A 20,984-nucleotide genomic window follows, 5' to 3' on the forward strand; every position below is an offset into this window, starting at 1 on the left:
TAAGTATTTATACATGTAACCATAGCTGTATACACCTTGCTTTCTTTTATGCAATGACATGGTTCCAATACAAGGTGATGCACTGGAGAAGAATTTTGTACCACAAACAATGGCTCAATTGGGAAGAGTCTGCTATATATTTGGAGTGCATCAAGCCAATAAGACTTCTATATGTTTCTTGATTGCTATGATAGATCCCGTCTTCTGCCATCTCTGGAAAACCTTCTCACTGAAGTGGTATTACTTAGCTGTGCAAGGCTAAAAGAATGGAAATGACACGATCTCTGACAGCACAAGAGTTTTGACGATTTTTGCAGTGAGATTGCGATATGGAATTCAACCTGTAAAGCATCAGGAGAGCGATCAATAGAACACCACAATGTTTGCTGGAAATAAAAACACAACACATTCACTGTGGCCTTTTAAAACACTGCAAGTGTATTTTGTCTTGGAGATCAGCTTACATGAATTCTCGAATCTTTTCTTCCAGTTTTTTAGCATCAGCTCCACAAAGTTCAAAAATCTGTTCACAAATACACAAAGGTGAAATATTTATTGGTTCAAATATGGCAAAGATGGAGCTTTGTGGAATTTTGTTCCTGTTTATAAATTTATCCACTACTCATTTCCATCATCTGCAAGATAGAAATTAGATAAACTTTAGATAGAAATACACATTAAGACACTAAATTTCTGATGTTTTATTTGGCACCTTTTCAAAATTGCTTATGCTAACAGATTTATGTAATTTTCCATGATATTCCTCTAAACTAAGATCTAAAATATATCATGTTGCTGGAAATGAGGAAAGCTGATCATTGAAACTTCTCAGGGCATTTATACACTGATCTTGAGGGCTTGCTAATTCATATACATGATCCCCTAAAGTTAAATAGCTTGTGATTTCCCATGCCCTGACTTTAGTTCAGGTAATAATAATGATTCTAAGAAGCACATTTTCTTTTCAGTTTTTCACATCTCTGAACTAGGATGGTGCATCTATCAATGAACACCTTATATCTGATGAAATATGGAAGTTAAAGACCCTTACTCTTCATGATCAGTTCTGTACCAATTGCTTGAGGTGGGTTGGAGAAAAGGAAGAGTGTGGGTAAACTGAAGCTGAGATTTGGTGAAGACTTGAGTTTCTAGTGAGGGAGGTTTCAGCAGCCAGAAATGGTGTTAGGACTTTGGGGGTAGGGGTTAGAAAAGTCTAGAACTACTTTCAGTGCTCAGTGTGCAACAGGGAAGATACTACGCCCACATCTAATGATTCTGCTTCCCAGGTAGCAGCATGGCACCTGTGGGCATCATGGTTCATTCTATTTCTTGAAAGTCAACCCCACTCTTGTGCCTCTGTCTTGATCCCATTTCACTTACCGGCTCGCTCAGGGATCCACTTCTATAACAGCAAATTGCTCTTTTGATTCTCGAGAATAGGGTTACCTAAGTGTGGGTGCAGAATTTCATGTTTTATCTGGGTTGTCTGGTTTGTAGCCATCTCCTCTATAACTAGTTCTCTCGGCCTTGGCCACCAGGGGAGGAAGGTGTCAGAAAGGATCTGCAAAAGGCTCTTTCTTAAGAGTCAGTGGCAGCTGGATGGAGCCTCTAGGGCATGATGGGAGTCTCATGCTCCTCTCAGGCTAGGGGAGGTACCAAGCCAAGAAGTCTTGGCAGTAACATAGGTAGGACTTGGTCACCTGAATGACCAGCTTGGCCAGGGGTAGAAAAAGGATGGTAAGCTTAGCCAACTGACCAAAGTACTGAACCCATTGCCAGGAAACTCCTGGTCAAGATGAGGCAAAGGAAGCCAGCCTTTGCCTGCTTGGCATGCTCCATGAAGCGGGGGGCTGGGAGCTGGGAGCTTGGGCATGCTTTTTTCACTCTTTTCACTTGGGGATATTAGGACTTCCTAGACAGCTCAATCTGGTCAGAAAGGAACTTTGTCCCTGGTCTCTAACCGATGCTGGGGTGGAAAGCGGGGTGGGAGAGGCTTGGGGTTCACTCCAGTCTCAGTCTGTTTTTCCCCCTGTTTTTAACTATGTTTGCAGTGGCTCCCACTTATCCTTCCTTGTGGCTTCTGTCCAAGGTTCCTCCTGAGTCTCTATCCTCTACTCCTCTGCTTCAGGAGTGGCTTGACTCCAGTGAAGGCACACGTAATAGCTGAGCAGAAGAAAGGCGCTGGCAAAGAAGGGATGAGAAGTTCCCAAGGTGTGTCTGTTCCCCATGTCCGCTGCCACGTAATTCTAGACAGTGCCCCGCACCCCCGGTGCTCTAGAAGATGCTGTTTTATCATTCTTAGGGCAATGATTCTAGTAGATCTGATTCTGACTCCTTATTTTAGGATCTCCCCCACTGCCAAAAAGCAGCATGGAGCCAAAGAGTTTGGGGGCCCCTAAAAATGGGCTTCTCTTTTTGGATGAGAGTTCCCTGAATAGAGGGGTGGCACAATCCGTAGGGGTATTAGAAGCAGGAGGGCTCACCTCAAAGGGAGATTTCCAGGGAGGGGTGATTTCCATGACCATAGGGATTGTGGTATGCCCATGCTATGACTTGGGCATCCAGAGCCACAAATGTGCTAAGAGCCTTGGCAACCATGGAATTTGACTCCTCTTTCTTCTAGATACATTGAATCTAATACAGGGCCACCATCACCTACCCAGACATCTGAGCCAGGAAACCGAGGCCACTTAAAATATTCATATATATTCAGAACATCGCACAAATGACAGCATACAGCTTGGCGAGTTATTACAAGAGAGAGCCCACTCGTGTAACAATGTCCTGATCAAGATGTAGATGTAGCTTAGCTCCTCGCTCCCAGGCATTGCCCTGTGCCCAAAGCCAAAGTCTACTCCAGATTTTTCACCACAAGTGGGCTTGGTCTGTCTTTGAACTTTTATAAATGGAATTCTATAGTATGTTGTGTGTGTTCTTTTGCACCTGGCTTCTTACTCAACATGATGTTTCTGAGATTTATCTGTGTAACGGCCATACATTCATTTTCAGCTTTTTTTTTTTTTTAGTATTCTATTGCATGACTATAACACAGTTTATCCACCTGGGCTATGACCCAGAGTGCTGCTAGGAACATCCTTTGTGCAGACATCTTTGGGGGCATATGAACACCCATTCTTGTTGCATTCTGTAGTTTACCTGAAAGGGGGGGATTACTGAGTTCAGCTTTTATAGGAGTTACCCAACAGGTTTTCAAAGAGATTGCATCAGTGTAAACTCCACCAGCAGGGGATAAGTGTTCTGCTTGCCCCACATGCTTGACAGCACTTGGTACTGCCAGTCTTCTTCATGCTAACCATTTGGTGGCTTTAGGTGACATTGAATTTGTGTCTGAATCCCATGGTTTTTACCCAATCAACTTTCCCCTGGATTTTAGCAACAGCTTACACTTTGCTTTTTGGAAGGAATGATGCTAAAGCTGAAATTCCAATACCATGGTCACCTCATGCGAAGAGTTGACTCATTGGAAAAGACTCTGATGCTGGGAGGGATTGGGGGCAGGAGGAGAAGGGGACGACAGAGGATGAGATGGCTGGATGGCATCACCAACTCGATGGACGTGAATTTGAGTGAACTCCAGGGGTTGGTGATGGACAGGGAGGCCTGGCGTGCTGCAATTCATGGGGTTGCAAAGAGTCGGACACGACTGAGCGACTGAACTGAACTGAACACTTTGTTTCCTTCTCCAGTCTTATGCCCCTGAGACTTCTTCCCCTCAAAGCTCAAAAACACAAATCCTGCCATGCTATTTTTCTTTGTGAAATTCTTGAGTGTTTTTCCATCATCATAAAATTCAAGCTTCTTACAGGGATTCCTTGATTTTACCTTTCCCACCTCCACAGTCGCTCTCTACCATAAACTGGACTCAAGCCAAACTTTACAGCTGGATTTGTTACTTAACAAGTGCCTACTCGATCCAGACATACAATGACCAAAACAAGACAAAATCCCACCACAGAGCTCATATTCTAGCGATAATTAAATACTCTTGGTGTATGATTACCAAATAATTCCTGACCTCATACCAGAGCTACTTTATAAGTCTCTGCTTCTGCTCATCTTTAATCACTTGCTAAACTTAGTAATCCTTTACGATTTAACTCATGAAGGCTTCTCTGAAGTCTTTTTCTGTCATCTCAGAGTAGCCAGTGCAATTCCAGAATCCAAGAGTTGATTTTATTACCCATCTTCTCCGCTAGACCAAGGATGGGGACTATATTTCTCCTCCACAGTTTTAGTATCTAGCTCAGAACCTTACCCAGAGTAGGGGCTCTATTAGAATGGTATTAACCCTGAAGTGAATGAGCTAAGTCGAATCCTGGTCTTTGAGGGCCGGGTCCAAGACTCAGTGCTAAGTTTGAGGGATTAGGTGTTACCTATCTTATTCTTTCTTTGTCCAGTCTGACAAAGGCAAACATTATCTTTGTGTCTTCCTGTCTAGCACAGGTCTTTGCATACAGGAGTTTAATAAATGTAGGTAACAGATGAGGAGCCGTTTACTGATAAGGGCTCATTTCACAAGTAGCTTTCTTTTGAAGGGATATATTTGCAAGGCCATTAATATCTAATTTCTGCCCAAAATATTTTTTCATTTTAACCTGAATGTTTAGTTGTACCTCTCAAAGCATGCTCTACATTGAAGCATTAAGAAGTAGTGTTAACCTTGGTCTTCTCAACGTCTTCATTTTTCTTGTACAGCTGCCACCCTAGTAATGACTGCTAATGAAAATTTCAAGCTCCAGTTTGCAAAGACCAGTGGAATATGTGGTGGTTGTTCATGCATTAGAGAACCACCAACTACATCCAACAATCAGTGCAAAGAAAAACCCCAGGGTTTCCTGGTGGTCCTGTGGCTAAGACTCTATGCTCCCAATGCAGAGGGCCCAGGTTCCATCCCTGGTCAGGGAAGTAGATTCTATACGTCACAACTAAAAGTTTACCTGCCATAACTAAAGATTCTGCGTGCCTCAACTAAGACCCAGCACAGCCAAATAAATAAATAAATAGAAAACCCAAACTTCCGTTATGGACATTTTCAAACATATACAAAAATAGAGAATAATAACATGAACCCCCCCCCCCCCAATTTACCCACCACCCAGGTGCAACCAGAGGCAGTTTTTTATGCCAAAGACAAGCAATCACCTATAAAGAGTTTATTCCTGCCACTGGGAAAATGTAAGGGTGCTGGTGAGGCAGTGACTTCTAAGAATATACATCAAAGAGTCTGGCTAGTGATGTCCTTATAGAATAAGTATAAAATACTTTGATCAGTTGATACACAACTGAATGAATACTGAAGTTACATTTGGACCACTTGTGTGAAAGTTCAACAATTTCAGACATCTCTAGTTAGAAACAATAGCAGCAGCATAAAATTCTCAAAGCAACAGCAACAACCAACATAAACCAAAAAGCCCAACCAAACTAACCCACACAAGATACTTCTTGGGGGATGGGCTGTAGAAATACTTGTATGAACAAAACAAGTTTATAATTGAAATAGCATGATACTCTTTTTCTTCTGAGACATTATATGTGATTAATAAAATGAAAAGGGTATATCCAACAAAGGAATGTTTAAAAGTACCTCAGCCTTCTACTGAGAGGTGGATAGGGTTAATTACAGTTGGTTCCTATCTTGGCTTTTTTCTCTGACTCTCTGACTCCAGCCACACACATTCTTTCCTCAGAACCATCTGCATCTTATTGCAGGTATTTGCACACTTCCTCTTTCACTTTCACAACACCCAGGGCAGACTCTGCAAATGCAAGCAGGTAAATTAAGGTTTTTGGAGCTGAGCAAAATCTAACCAAGAAGACACAGCCTCTTTGAAATAGTCTGTTTCACACAACTTGAACTTACTTGCACCTGAATTTAAGAAAAAAGCATATAAAGTAATCTGTTAGCTAATCTTTCCTTAATCTATACTGGCCCTTTTCTCAACTTGTTCCAGTAGTGAGATTTTGATAACATACTAATTCACTTTCATTTTCCTGTAGTAGAGTTAGAAACTGCCTATGCACCTGTTTCTCAGTACACTGGTGGCGTGAACACTTTTTCGGTGAGGGACCCGGTAATACCCATCTTAGGTTTTACGGGCCATATGGTCTCTGTCGAAACTACTTAAATGAACTCTCTGTACTATCTGCAACTTTTATGTAAATCTACATTTTTTTTCTCTATAAATCTATAAAGTATATAATATTGAAAATACAGTATAATTTTTATAATGATAATGCAGCAATAAACTTTGTTTTACTGAAGAAAAATCTACTCAAGTTATTAGGAGAACCACTGACTAAAACTACCCCAGCTGGCTAGGCATGATAGTAACAACTTGGGTGAGTTACCTTATGACAGGAGGTCCTGGTAAGGAATGGGGTACTAACAAGCTACATCAGCCAGAAGAATTTGGGAAAGGTCTAAAGGAGAGAAGAGATGCCAGTTCATATGTCCTACCAACCTCCCAGAATCCTTCTCACTGACTCCATCTTGGCTGAGAGATACACGTGCCACCAGGAAAAACTCTGAGTCATAATGATTGGCCAGAGACAACCCGGAAACTAACTCTATTACCATAAAACCTGAGACTGTGAGTCACATCAAAGAGCAGTGCTCCTGGGTTCCCTTACCTTCCTGCTCTCTGCTCAGGCGCCCCTTCCCAATCAAATCTTTTGCTTTTCAACACATGCATCTCCTCAGACAATTCATTTCCGAGTGTTAGACAAGAGGCCACTCTCAGGCCCTGGAAGGGGTCCCCCTTCCTGCAACAAAAACAGCTATTGTAGTGCAAAGGTAGCTGTACATAATTAAACAAATGGGCATAGCTGTGTCCCAGTAAAACTGAGGGTCAGATTTGTCCCTGGGGCCATAGTTTGCCAACTGTGAATAACTATGCCATCAACTGAAGCTGCCTGAAAGTCAGTCACTCAGGATAAGGTGGCTTTCTGTTGGAGGGGAAAAAAGAGGCATGAACCTAGTGTTGTAGGAATTTATGTTAAGCTACATTGAAAGTATGACAAGTGATTTTGGACTCTGGCCAGAGAAAATGTTATCCTGCCCATTACTGGAAGAGTGGGAGGGAATTTTGTTCTTGGGGATAAAAATAGTTTTGGAGCCATTCCTTTCAATGGCATATACTATTGTTTTTATGTTTTTATTAAGCAATCTGCTCAACTGTCCAGCATTGGGAAAATATACCTGTTCACTATATTCCTTCACTTTCTTCTCCCTAAGTTCAAAGGTAAGCTTATCAGCTGAGCCAAGACAAAGGAATGAGCTCATGCCTGTCCTCCTCTTCCTTTTAGGAGCGTCTACTCAAGGGACAGGTCTGTCTCCTTCTGGAAAGCATGTTGGAAGTAAGCCTAATATCTGCCTTTTAAAGATAGCTCTGAAAAGCTATCACCCTCCCTTTGGGGGCTAAATAGTTACAAAAAGCAGCTTCCCTTTGGCTCAGATGGTAAAGAATCTGCCTGCAAGGCAGGATACCCAGGTTCATTCAGGGTCGGGAAGATTCCTTTGGAGGGTGGAATGGCTATCCATGCCAGTATTCTTGGCTGGAGAATTCCATGGACAGAGGAGCCTGGCAGGCTACGGTCCACAGGGTCTCAAAGAGTCGTTCACAACTGAATAACTAACACTTTTTTTTTCACCATTACAAAAACAGTAGTATTTCCTCCACCTGGGTGGGTTAACTGTGTCCTCTGCAGTTCCAGATTCACCCATAGATGGGTCATCTCAAGGTCTAGGTTCCAAGAATCTAGTGCAAAGTCTTTTGACATGGATCTAAGCCATGTTCTTCAATTACCACAATTTAGCACTTTATTACTTTTAATAAAGGTGACACTTCAATTTTCCACATGAATCCATGTGAGAACAAAGGTTAATGTAACAGGGCTGGTTGCTTATTCCTGGTGTGTCTCCAAGAGAACCATGACTTCACTAAGTCCTGGGGACTGTGGTCCTCCAAGTGTTTCTTGCGTGAGTGATGGATGATTTTGTAGTATATATCTCTAGAGCAATGGACTATGCCATTGCTGGCTTATTAAGCTGCTTTGCATAAACATCTATAATGATGATGAGCACCTAGTTTTACTGCTGAGTTTCCATTGTTATGGCTGGTTGTGAAGCAATGGTTGCTTAGCAAGTTATGTCATTGTGACCAGTCCCCATATAAAAGAACTCAGACCCAGAGACTCAAAAAGGCATCCCTAGGCATAGATATTCCACACATATCCTTGAAGTTCCTGCTAGGGAGTGCTTGTCCAGGGGTACTTAGAAACTTAGGTACTGCTAAGTAGCCCTGGACAAGGAAGAACATCAGAAATTCGTGCTGGACCTTTCTAGACTCCAACAATGCCTATCTTTTTTTCCCTTGTTGCTTTAACTCTATGTTTATTGCTGTAATAAATCTTAGCTATGAATATAACATGCTATTTACTGAGTCTTGTTAAAACTTTTGTGAATCACTGAATCAAACACTCCCTATAATTTCAACAAATTTAAAATTCAGAGAAGAACAGGGCTGGGACTAGGGTGGAAAATTTAAGGGGTGCCAAAAAATGTTAGTAATGAAGATAAATAATATCTTAGTACTTTAAAAAAAGTATTAAAATTTAATGCAAAAAAAACCATGATAAACAAAACATCAAAAGTTCAAATGAAGAAACGTTTCCACCCAGTAAGTGCAGTATCTTGCCTCACCCAAAACCCTGCCCTGGAGAAAAGACATACTACACAAATAATTACTGCCTTTAAGTTGCTAAAGCTGAGAGCTGTATCTTTAGCAATCTTTAGCAAGATTGCTAAATGGTGGTAAATAGTTGCTGTACTTCTCTGACTTTCCCTTCATGTTCACTTAGTTCTTGCCTCCTCCAGTCAATTAATCTCTGCCAACACATTAGATGCTCATGGGGCTGATACGTAACCCCTTCTAGGCACTGACACCTCTCAGAGCCCTGAAGACCATGTGAAAGCTCTTTACTTTTTCCCCTCATGCAGAATGCCTCTGTAACTGTGTGGGCTAAGTTGCTTCAGTCGTGTCCAACTCTTTGCAACCCTATGAACAGGAGCACACCACGTTCCTCTGTCCATGGGACTTTCCAAGCCAGAATACTGGAGTGGATTGCCATGCCCTCCTCCAGGGGATCTTCCTGACGCAGGGATCTAACTTGCATCGTGCATGTCTCCTACATTGGCAGGTGGGTTCTTCACTTCTCTGGCCACCTAAGAAGCCACAATCTATTAAGACTGAAACCACGGGGTAGGTAACTCCAGAATACTAAGATGACTTAGCTTAAATGCATACTGTAGTTACTCAAAGAGCTTTAGAGCCCTCCAATAACCTTTATTTCTATATTTCTATTTACATATAAATTTTCAGGGAGATAGGTACACAGCTAGGTCCTAGGGCTCGAATAATAGCTACACTTCATAGTATACACCAAGTCTAGCGTGAGGTACTTTATTTACATTGTCACAAATTTTCATGATCAAGGTTCAAAGACACATGATGTTGTCGCTATGAAGAATGAAACTGAGCCTAAAGGTGGTTAAGGTACATTCCCAAGATCCTCACTAACAAGAAGCAGACCTGGAATTTAACTTACGATCATTTGATTCCAAAGACGGCAAGTCAGCCACAGACATTTTTTTGGAGTGGTGGGTCAATGCTGTTTTTTGGTTTTTTTTTTAGGGTGCAGCATATATATATATATATATTTTTTAATACAAATAAAGTGACAATTTTATTATTTGGAATAAAGTTATGTGATTGCAAACTTCTTCTCCCCCAGCAATATCCAATAAGTCCATCAATACATTGTTTAAATAACCACATTCAAATGCATTAAAATAATGTATTTGAAATCTGATGTCATACATTTTAACATTTTTATGAAGATGAACAAAGACCATTTGGGAGGGTGATTCTCCAGGGACCACCATTCTCCTCACTTCTACTATCTCATCTATTGTCCCTGCCTGGCCCTTGAAGACGCTGAGTATGTGACCACTGCTTCCAACCCTATCCTCTTTCCGGCACCCAGTGGTGCTGCCCACTTGGGATTCTTTTCATTTCTGTGCCTCCTTCAAGGAGGGCGCTTGCTGAAAATGACGTCCGTGTCCTCAGCTGGAGCCCACAATTCACACCCATAAGGGCAAGATCTTCCTCTCACTTACAATGAGAGCTCAGTTCTTCTGAATTATTCATTTGTGAATAACTCATTTATTAGCATATATGTACTTACATCCCTTCACTCTCAGCTTTCCTAAGTGCTTTGGGAAACCATCTTACTCTCATATCAAAAGATGAAAAAGTTAAAGTGAAAGTTGCTCAGTTGTGTCTGACTCTTTGTGACCCCATGGACTGTCCATGGAATTCTCCAGGCCAGAATACTCGAGTGGGTAGGCTTTCCCTTTTCCAGGGGATTTCCCAACCCAGGGATCGAACCCAGGTCTCCCGCATTGCAGGCAGATTCTTTACCAGCTGAGCCAGAAGGGAAGCCCAGGAATGCTGGAGTGGGTAGCCTATCCCTTCTCCAAGGGATCTTCCTGACCCAGGAATCGAACAAGGGTCTCCCACATTGTAGGCAGATTCTTTACCAACTGAGCTATCAGGGAAGCCCAAAAGATGAAAAGATGGAACCAATTTTTGAGAGTTGGCCCATATTTAAGCAGTTGACTAAGACCTGGCAAATCTCTGTTACTCTTCCTTCTCTACTTCACAGACTTCTACCAATTTCAGTCTGGAACCAATGTTATAAACATAGGGGATCTAGTGATTGGCTTCACAGGCTCACCGAATAGCCTAGCAATATATGCACATTTCAATTTAGGTGCATACATATATTCTTATGGAAAGAATTTATAGTCTCCATTGGATTTTAAGAGGGTCTATAAACAAGTTTATGAACTACCCTTAACAGAATATAGTGTAATATTCTTCTGGTCACAAAAATCAGCCAAGATTTTGGGTGTCCCATCTGAAAGACACCAGAGGAATGCATTTTTATTTTTTGTTTTCTTTCTCTTTTTAGTTTTTTTTAAAATTATTTATTTTTAATTGAAGGATAATTGTTTGACAATATCGTGTTGGTTTCTACCACACATTAACACGGATCAGCCATAGGCACACCTATGTCCCCTTCTTTTTGAACCTCCCTCCCACCTCCTACCCCATCCCTCTAGGCTGTTACAGAGCCCCAGTCTGAGTTCGCTGAGTCATACAGCAAATTCCCTCTGGCTATCTATTTTACACTGTAGTGTATATGTTTCCATGCTATCTTTCTTTCTTTTTTTAACCACAGTGAATCTTACTGGAACAGGCTATGATGGCCTAGATGAAAACACTCAGGGGCAGAGCAGGAAAGAACAATCCCACTGTATTTATTACCTGGAATTTGCTTTGGCTGGCCTTTGGCCTAAAACTGTGAAATAATTATAGCTGTTGTTTACAGCACATCCCAGCCAGATGTTCACCCAACCTCTGCATGGAAACTTTCAGCAGCAGGGAAGGCCCATTATCCACCATAACCCTAGGTCATGGTTATGTAGCTTCATTTGATTTAGATTTTTAAATTTTTATTTTGTGAATAGTCTATGCGCTTTGTGAATATTTTGAATGAGCAAGACTCAAGAGGCTAAAATAATAAAACCAGGGGCTCTCCTGGTGGCTCAGTGGTAAATAATCCGCCTGCCAATGCAGGGAAGACAGGTTCGATCTCTGATCTGGAAAGATCCTATATGCAGCAGAGGGACTAATCCTGTGTGCCAAAACTATACAGCCTGTGCTCTAGAGCCTGGGAGCTGCAACTACTGAGCCCCATGCCACAACTACTGAAGCCTGCCTGCCCTAGAGTCTGTGCTCCACAACGAGAAGCCACCGCAACGAGAAGCCCACACACAGCGATCAGAGAGTGGCCCCCGCTTGCCGCAACTAGAGGAAAAAACCTGCACAGCAGCAAAGACCCAGCACAGCCAAAAATAAATAAAAGTATCCAAAAATATATAACAAAACCATTAAAGGATGATCCAGGGTGGAGTTGGCAGTTAGGAAACGCCAGGAAACTGAGGGTAAGGGAGACTACTGTGTTTGAGTAGAAGAGGTAATCCTGAGATTTTTGGCAGCAATGAAAAGAGAGAAACCCAAGGGATTCCCTAAGTCTTCTGGTCTAATGAGAGGAAGCTGATCATATTTTCAAGGGAGGCAAACATTCCCCTAACTCTCAGTCCTATGAGGAATTACCATAAGGTTTTTTATACAGTGTACATTTTAAAAGACATTAATGGACAGTGGCTCTTTGCCAGATGTTTTACCAGAAATGTAAAGACATTTCTCATAACATTTCTTCATAGCAGCTAAATTCTAGGGGTTTTAAAAATACTAGATAAGTAGCAGTTAACTGCTTCAATAAGTCAATTTTCAGTTGTGCCGTGCCAGAAGAAAGAGGAGAACATTTATGGAAGTGGTCTCAGAGAACTGAACTTAATTTTTCGCCACCCCAGGAAAATGGTGAATGTTACAGGTAGCCTTCCTATTGACAGGTGGGGGTAAATTCACTGGTGGCAGTGGTGGTTGTGGTGGTTTAGTCGCTAAGTCGTGTCTGACTCTTGCAACCCCATGGACTGTAGCTCACCAGGCTCCTCTGTCTATCAAATTTTCCAGGCATGAATACTGGAGTAGGTTGCCAATTCCTTCTCCAGGGGATCTTCCGGACCCAGGAATCAAACCTGAGTCTCTTGTATCTCCTGTATTGGCAAGTGGGTTCTTTACCAGCTGGATCATTGGGGAAGCCCAAAAGATTTATAATACTGTGTCTATATATCTCTCCCACCCCATTTTTTTTTGATGCCTTTGTCTTTTGCACAGAAGATTGACATTTTTTGTCAGTTGGAACCAGCATTACAAATCTTTTCCACAGGTTTTCAAATGATATCTCAATTGCTACAGATATGAATCCTTCTGGAGATATGATTACATATACACACAAACAAAAAAATTTGGAAAACTCAGCAGTGGCCACAGGACTGGAAAAGATCAGTTTTCATTCCAATCCCAAAGAAAGGCAAGGCCAAAGAATGTTCAAACTATTGCACAATTGCATTCATTTCACATGCTAGCAAGGTAATGCTCAAAATTCTCCAAGCCAGGCTCAACAGTCCATGACCCAGATGTACAAGCTGGATTTAGAAAAGGCAGAAGAATCAGAGATCAAGTTGCCAACAGCCACTGGATCACAGAAAAAGCAAGAGAATTCCAGAAAAACATCTACTTCTGCTTCATTGACAATGCTAAAGCCTTTGACTGTGTGGATCACAACAAACTATGGAAAATTCTTAAAGAGATGGGAATGCCAGAATACCCTACCTGTCTCCTGAGAAATCTGTATGCAGGTCAAGAAGTAACAGCTAGAACTGGACAAGGAACAATGGACTGGTTCAAAATCAGGAAAGGAGTATGTCAAGGCTGTATACTGTCACCCTGCTTATTTAACTTATATGCAGAGTACAGCATGTGAAATGCTGGGCTGGATGACTCACAAGCTGAAATCAAGACTGCTGGGAGAAATATTAACAACCTCAGATATGCAGATGACACCACCCATATGGCAGAAAGTAAAGAGAAACTAAAGAGCCTCTTGATAAAGGTGAAAGAGGAGAGTGAAAAAGCCGGCTGAAAACCCAACATTCAAAAAACTAAGATCATGGCATCTGGTCCCATCATTTCATGGCAAATAGATGGGGAATAAAATGGAAACAGTGGCAGATTTTATTTCCTTGGGCTCCAAAATCACTGTGGATAGTGACTGCAGCCATGAAATTAAAAGACACTTGCTCCTTGGAAGAAAAGCTGTAACAAACCTAGATAGCATATTAAAAAGCAGAGATATCACTTTGCCAATAAAAGTCTATATAGTCAAAGCTGTGGCTTTTCCAGTAGTCAGGTACGATGTGAGAGGTGGACCATGAAGAAGGCTGAGCACCGAAGAATTGATGCTTTTGAATTGTGGTGCTGGAGAAGACTCTTGAGAGTCCCTTGGACAGCAAGATCAAACCAGCCAATCCTAAAGGAAATCAGTCCTGAATATTCATTGTAAGGACTAATGCTGAAGCTGAAGCTCCAATACTTTGGCCACCTGAGGCGAAGAGCTGACTCTTGGAAAAGATCCTGATGATGGAAAAGATCAAGGGCATGAGAAGAAGGGGGCCAAAAGAGGATGAGATGGTTGGATGGCATCATTGACTCAATGGACAAGAGTTTGAGCAAACTGCGCGTGACAGAAGGACAGGGAAGTCTGGCATACTGCAATTTATGAGGTTGCAAAGAGTCGGACATGACTTAGCATCTGAACATTTGATATCATGACATAACATACCAAGTTTTAAAAATTAACTCCATAATCAGCATGCTAATTTAGTGCTATTCAACAAGAAATTCTAGTCTCAAGAAAATTTCTTGGGAGATAAATATCCATGTGATAATCAAAGGCTTGCTGGATGACTCTGCAGTTAGAATACAGGGAGGCAGATCAGCTTAGTGGACAGGGTCATTTGACTTTATTTTCCATTAGCTAATCAGCATAAAATTCAAATTGAAGCTCCTTAGTGATCCCTAGAATACAGGTATCCTGTTCCATTAATTCAAAAGGGATCCACACCCTACAGACACCAGTTAAGAAATACTTGATGATAAGAGGTTGCTCCACCCCTAGGGCAGGGCTCTTTTACCTCCAGTAGAACTGAGGTCAAACGGGACCAAGTCTTTCCTCAAAAGCATGGCTATGGATTTGCTCCAGAGCCTAAATACAGAATCAACTGAGAATCCAAAGTTTTATTTTTATAAAACAGGGAAAAAACTGTTGAGTAGCAGCAGCCATCAAGCAATATCATCTGTAAAGAGAAGGAAACCAGAAAGCTGTTCTGAGCTGGAGAGAAAATTTCTCTGAGTCTGATTAATACAAGGATAAAATCAGGAAGGGAGACAAAGCTGGTGGGGGGATGCAGGGGAAAGACAGCAAGATTCACTTGTTCACCCATTCATTCATTTGCTCACTCATTGGTGATGGTTTAGTTACTAAGTAGTGTCTGACTGTTGTGACCCTATGGACTGTAGCCCGCTAGGCTCTTCTCTCCATGGGATTTCCCAGGCAAGAGTACTGGAGTGGGTTACCATTTCCTTCTCCAGGGGATCTTCCCAACCCAGGGATCAGACCTGGATCTCCTGCATTGCAGATGGATTCTTTACCAACTGAGTCACCATCAAACACAAAGTGTGTGTTTTCTATAGAGGGGGGATTCTCCTAGGCACTGGGGTTTCAAATCAGACATGAACAACTCCAAGTAATTGGAAGAGAATGAGAATAATGTACGAAGTTAAGATCTGAGTCACACAAAAAATGGGCTTGGGAACATAGGCTGGGTTAAAATCATGGAGAAATTCGACTCAGACTGGAATACAAGGGTCTAGTCTTGATTCTATAGGTAACGGCAGAGGAGGGGTATAAAAATTTAAATAAGAGGATAACATACATGGAGCAAGGAATTATTTGGAAAAGAAAACAAGAGCTTTGGTGTGAACTTGAGGCTATTGTTTCAGTTAAAGATATTTATAGCTAGAATTAGAATTGGGGGATGAAATTATTAATGGAGAAAGGTAGAATGGAAAAAAGATAGAGCCTTGGAAAACACATGTGAGAACAGCTGGAGATAAAGAAGCCAGAGGAAAACCTGGGGAGGAATCAGGGATCAAAGCCAAAAGAAGAGGAAGTTTCCAGGGTATAGAAGCTGATCAGTTAATGCACTTTGGTGTAAGCAAGGGGTACTAGGATTGAGAAACGGGAATTTAAACTAGGTGCAAGAAGATCCTTGGTAACTTTCAAGACCGTAAATGAGGGAATGAGTGGAAAATGAGACTTGGAAGCGGTGAATACATCTAATTCTTTTAAGAGTTAGATTATGAATAAAAGAGAATAGTCTGAGAGAACAGACATATTCATTAGAAATGTTCTGGTTGCAAATGACAGAAAAAGCAACCCAAAGTTTATATAACTGAAGAATTTATGGGGGTAGTTCAGGCTTCAGACATACATAGATTCAGGGTTCCATCAATGCCATGGGCACTCCTTGGGCTGATTCTGCATTCCTCTGTATGGTAGCTTCATTTTTAGGTTCCCTGTGGTGGCAACCCAGCTATAGGAGCTTTAGCACTATATCTTTCCAAGTTCAAATTCAGTGCAATCAAAATAAGAGACTTTTACCGAGTTGCTTAAGCAAAGTCCTGGAATTAGCTCTGGTTGGGTTTGGATTGGCTTGACTGGAGTGAAGGGCCCATTCCTGATGGTGATGGAGTTCACTGACTGGTCTACACCTAGAGATGGACCCCTAAGGAAGTACATGGACTAAGGACTAGAAAGGGCTTGGTTTCCTGGAGGAAAATCAGAGAACTGCTAACAGGGAATGGAGAATGGTAGCTGGGTAGCAAACAACAGAGTCCAATGACCAGGTTTGAAATAGGATAACTAATGGATAAAGGCAGGGCACAGATGGGAGGGATGCGGTCAAGAGACAGATGGAACTGACTTCAAAGGAGGAAGCATCTTCATTTCTGAGATGGAAGAGAAGAGAAGACAATAAAAGATGACACACAAACAATTTGATAATGTAGGTAAGCGGAGTTGAGAAGGCATGTGTTGAACTGTTTCAATTTTCAAGTAAAAACTCAAGAGAGGAAACAGGTAGTGTTATCTTTTGGGGGAAGAATTATTTAAATCTATTGCCTCAATTATGTTACAGCAAGCACATATGGACAAGCAGAAATTGAAAATAAAATTCTACAGCTAGCATATCAAATGATCTCATTCTTTATACTGTAGACATAATTTTTAAAAAAGTAAAGTATGAAATTTTTTACTTTATATGTATTCCTTATAACTCTTTTTATTTTATTGAATCTTTTCAACACATTTAAAAAATTCTAAAACATTTTTATAATTTTGAAACATTGCTTTCCATTTATAGTTATTATAAAATATTGGCCATATTCCCCATGTTGTACAATACATCCTTGAGCCTGTCACACCCAACAGTTTGTGCCTCCCACTCCTCTGCCCCTATATTGCACTCCTACCCGGAACCACTAATTTGTTTTCTATATCTGTGAGTCTGCTTCTTTTCTATTCACAACTCTTTTTAGTTGTATACTCTTTCATAGACTAGACGGGCTTCCCAGGTAGTCCTAGTGGCGAAGAACCCGCTTGCCAATGCAGGAGACGTTAGATGTGCGTGTTTGATCCCTGGGTCAGGAAGATCCCCTGGAGAAGGGCACGGCAACCCACTCCAGTTTCTTGCCTGGAGAATCCCATGGACAGAGGAGCCTGGCAGACTACTCTCCACAGGGCTGCAAAGAATCAGACATGACTGAAGCAACTCAGCACACACATAGACAAGATGTATCATAAATCACTTAGCCACTTGACTAAAAAAAGTCATTTACATTGCTTCCATATTTTGTTAGAAATAATGCTACAATTACCATGCACTTAGATTTTATTTTTCCATGAGGTATTTTCATCGGCAAAAGTTCCCCCAAATTGGATGGTGTATGAAAGGGAATGAACAGTTTATTCCTCTTAAGTATGTTGCAAAATCACCTTTCATAAGGTACACACAGGTGTCCGTGCTCCCAGTCATATACATTATTACTAGTTTCATAACACAAAGTATTTGAGACACTTCATTCCATTAATATCTTCAAGATAACAACTAACATAACATATCCGTGGGTCAGGAAGGGTCTAAAAAGTTTAGTTGTGTTAATTCACTTCATTTTCAAAACAATCCTATAAGGGAAGGGGAAACTTGCTATGATTCATGTTTTTACAGATAGAGAAACTAAGATTCCAAGAGCTTAGTAAGTAAACTGCTAGGAAATGGAAGAACTGGTTTTTGAACCACAGAAATCTGAATCCAGACCCTGCCTGGTCAACCAGTAGGCCATATTACCTTGTGATTGCTTTTGACTGACATTCACTCAAGTGTTGTTAAAAATGCGTATATATTTGTGCTAGAATTTCACCATGTCTTTTGTTGTAAGGTTATTTTTTAACGGTCATGCCCCCAGAGAGAGGTAAGAGTGGGGTATTTCGTATAGACTTGGACACTTCAAATGGTCTGAATGGGAGATTTCTCACAGTTCATCCCCCCTTTTTTTTAACTCCTTGCCAATATGTAAGTGCAAAGAAACTAAGAATTGCATTGCTATAAAAATAAGTACAGTTGTTTCATCCATCGAGGATACCTCAGGCCTTTTTTAGACTCTGATGGCTTTATGATCTATTTCAACCTGCCAGCTACAATAGAAACATACCTTCTTGGTTTGTTTGAACAACTGAAATGTGGGTACTGCTTTGATGTGGTAAGTTTGGGCCAACTCCTAGAAAAGAAAAGAAATGGAATGAAGTCATCATTTTCATATCCTCTTTTTGGACCAAGAATGGTACTTGGTGACATCTCAGGAGGCATGTCTGAGAGCCCGGGGATTGCTGATACTTTACACATTCTCTTGCCAAGAACTTTCCTAACATATCCTCAAAGCCTCCAGGAATCTTAAAACATAAAGTGACTGTTTCCAGCATTCCTGAGCTTTCTCACTGATGGGCTGTAGGAGCCAAAGCAGAAGGACTGAGGAACGAAATGAGCTCTATTTAAAAGAGCTTGTGAAAGACTGCAGAAGGCCCCAGCAGAGCCCAATATGGAAAGAGTATATTGCAAAGAAGTAAGAATGAGTAAAGGTCTCTTTACAACTCACACTTAGACATGGAGTGGTATATCGTGCATTTTAAGGCTTATGTGTTTCTTTCTTATATGCCTTACACCTTTTCACTGCCCATTTCTGTAAAAGATTTTGTAGCCATGAGATAAGAAAATATATCAGAATCCCAACTGTTCTAATCCATTACAATCTGATTTCAAGTATCACTTTTTTGTTTATCTTGTTTAAGAGTCAAGCAAAAGTTAGCCACCCACAGTTCAGTTCAGCCGCTCAGTTGCCCTTTGTGACCCCACGGACTGCAGCACACCAGGCCTCCCTGTCCACTGCCAACTCCCGGAGTTTATTCAAACTCAAGTCCATTGAGTCGGTGATGCCATCCAACCATCGCATCCTCTGTCATCCCCTTCTCCTCCTGCCTTCAATCTTTCCCAGCATCAGGGTCTTTTCAAATGAGTCAGTTCTTCACATCGGGTAGCCAAAGTATTGGAGTTTCAGCTTCAGCATCAGTCCTTCCAATGAATATTCAGGACTGATCTCCTTCAGAATGGACTGGTTGGATCTCCTTGCAGTCCAAGGGACTCTCAAGAGTCTTCTCCAACACCACAGTTCAAAAGCATCAATTCTTTGGCACTCAGCTTTCTTTATAGTCCAACTCTCACATCTATACATGACTACTGGAAAAACCATAGCCTTGAGTAGATGGACCTTTGTTAGCAAAGTAACATCTCTGCTTTTTAATATGCTGTCTAGGTTGGTCATAACTTTTCTTCCAAGGAACAAGCGTCTTTTAATTTCATGGCTGCCATGAAAACAAATCTTTCCCCTACTGCCCACCCCTACTCCCAATACACACTAAATTATAATTTTCATGACCACAGTAATGACAACAATGAATACATTATTAGAAAAGAAAACTGCATTTTGTCTCACCTTGAGAAACAAAGAGCTATAAAAATCAAAAAGTGAACAGGAACTAATGCTGCTGAGGATATGGAGAAATAAGAAACCTCTTACTTTGCTGGTGGGAATGTAAAGTGGTACAGTACTTTGTATGATAATTTATAAATTCCTCAATAAGTTAAATATAGAGTTATCATATGACCCAATAATCCCACTCCTAGATATATAGCCAAGAGAAATGAAAATATATGCTTAAATGTTTGTGCCAGTATTAGTCATAATACACAAAAGTTGCAAACAAACCAAATGTCCATAAAAGAATGAATGGATAAAAAAGAGGTAGTAAATTATTCAGCAATAAAAGGGAATGGAAGACTGATACATGCTACATCATGGATGAATCTTGCAAACTTATGTTAAGTGAGAGAAGCCAGTCACAAAAGACCACATTTTCTATAATTCCATTTATAAGAAATGGCCAGAATAAGCAAGTCTACAGACAAGGGAGACTAGCAGTTACCTAGGGTTGAGGTGGTGGATACAGGGAACTAGGGGGGATGACTACTAACGAGGGCATATTTCTTTTTGGAGTTGTAAATACCTTCTAAAATTGATTGTACTGATAGCTGCACAAGTCTTTGAATATCTGACAGATAATAATCCTAGCTGTTTATTCTGAATGCACGGCACACGATTCAGCGTAAAGGACAATTAAACACTGTCACACTTTGAGGGAAATAGAAAAATGGAACTTTTATTACATTCTGGGTATAATGCCATAATGTTTTTTCATATTCTGTTAAATATTGTTACTTTGTTTTACATATAGAGAAACTGACATTTATAGAGGTTAACAGATAAGTGGTCACAAAACTGTTAAAGGGCAGTAAGGGTAAATAATAGATTGTTTAATTATAAAGCTTAAATTCAATCCAATGTATACACAGGCCACTTATTACTGCTATTTTTCTTCATTTTAAAATAACAAATACTAGGAAGAATAAGTTTTTAGACACATTGTATGTATTAATAAGCACATGTTGATTGAAAACATGAGGCTGATTATTTGGCGGTGGGGGTGGGGCTGGGATGAGGAAGAAAGACTCTAGAGAAAAAAGGGAAAGGTTTCCTGGAATTCCCTGTGATGCTTAAAAAACTCCACACACACACACACAAACAGAACTCCACAAAAAGTATAAGCTATAGAAAGGGGAAAGCAAGGTACGTAAAAATGTCTGTAACGCACAGAATTGGATTTTAGAAATTTATTAATAATCTATTACAGGGGTGAAA

General features: G+C 40.8%; 1 protein-coding gene across 1 annotated transcript in view; it reads right to left on the reverse strand.

The window, feature by feature from the left end:
* Positions 1 to 419: 419 nt before the first annotated feature.
* Positions 420 to 20,984, reverse strand: part of TXNDC8 (thioredoxin domain containing 8 (spermatozoa)) — a 32,408-nt gene continuing 11,843 nt past the window's right edge. Inside the window, exons 4-5 of the mRNA XM_010843559.1 lie at positions 18,387 to 18,452; positions 420 to 523 (exon numbers count right to left, since the gene is read on the reverse strand). Coding sequence (XP_010841861.1) covers positions 461 to 523; positions 18,387 to 18,452 — 129 coding nt within the window. The 3' untranslated portion in view covers positions 420 to 460. The remainder of the gene's footprint in view (positions 524 to 18,386; positions 18,453 to 20,984) is intronic.

Source organism: Bison bison, unplaced genomic scaffold, assembly GCF_000754665.1.
Source record: "Bison bison bison isolate TAMUID 2011002044 unplaced genomic scaffold, Bison_UMD1.0 scf7180017864183, whole genome shotgun sequence".
Lineage (NCBI taxonomy): Eukaryota > Metazoa > Chordata > Mammalia > Artiodactyla > Bovidae > Bison > Bison bison.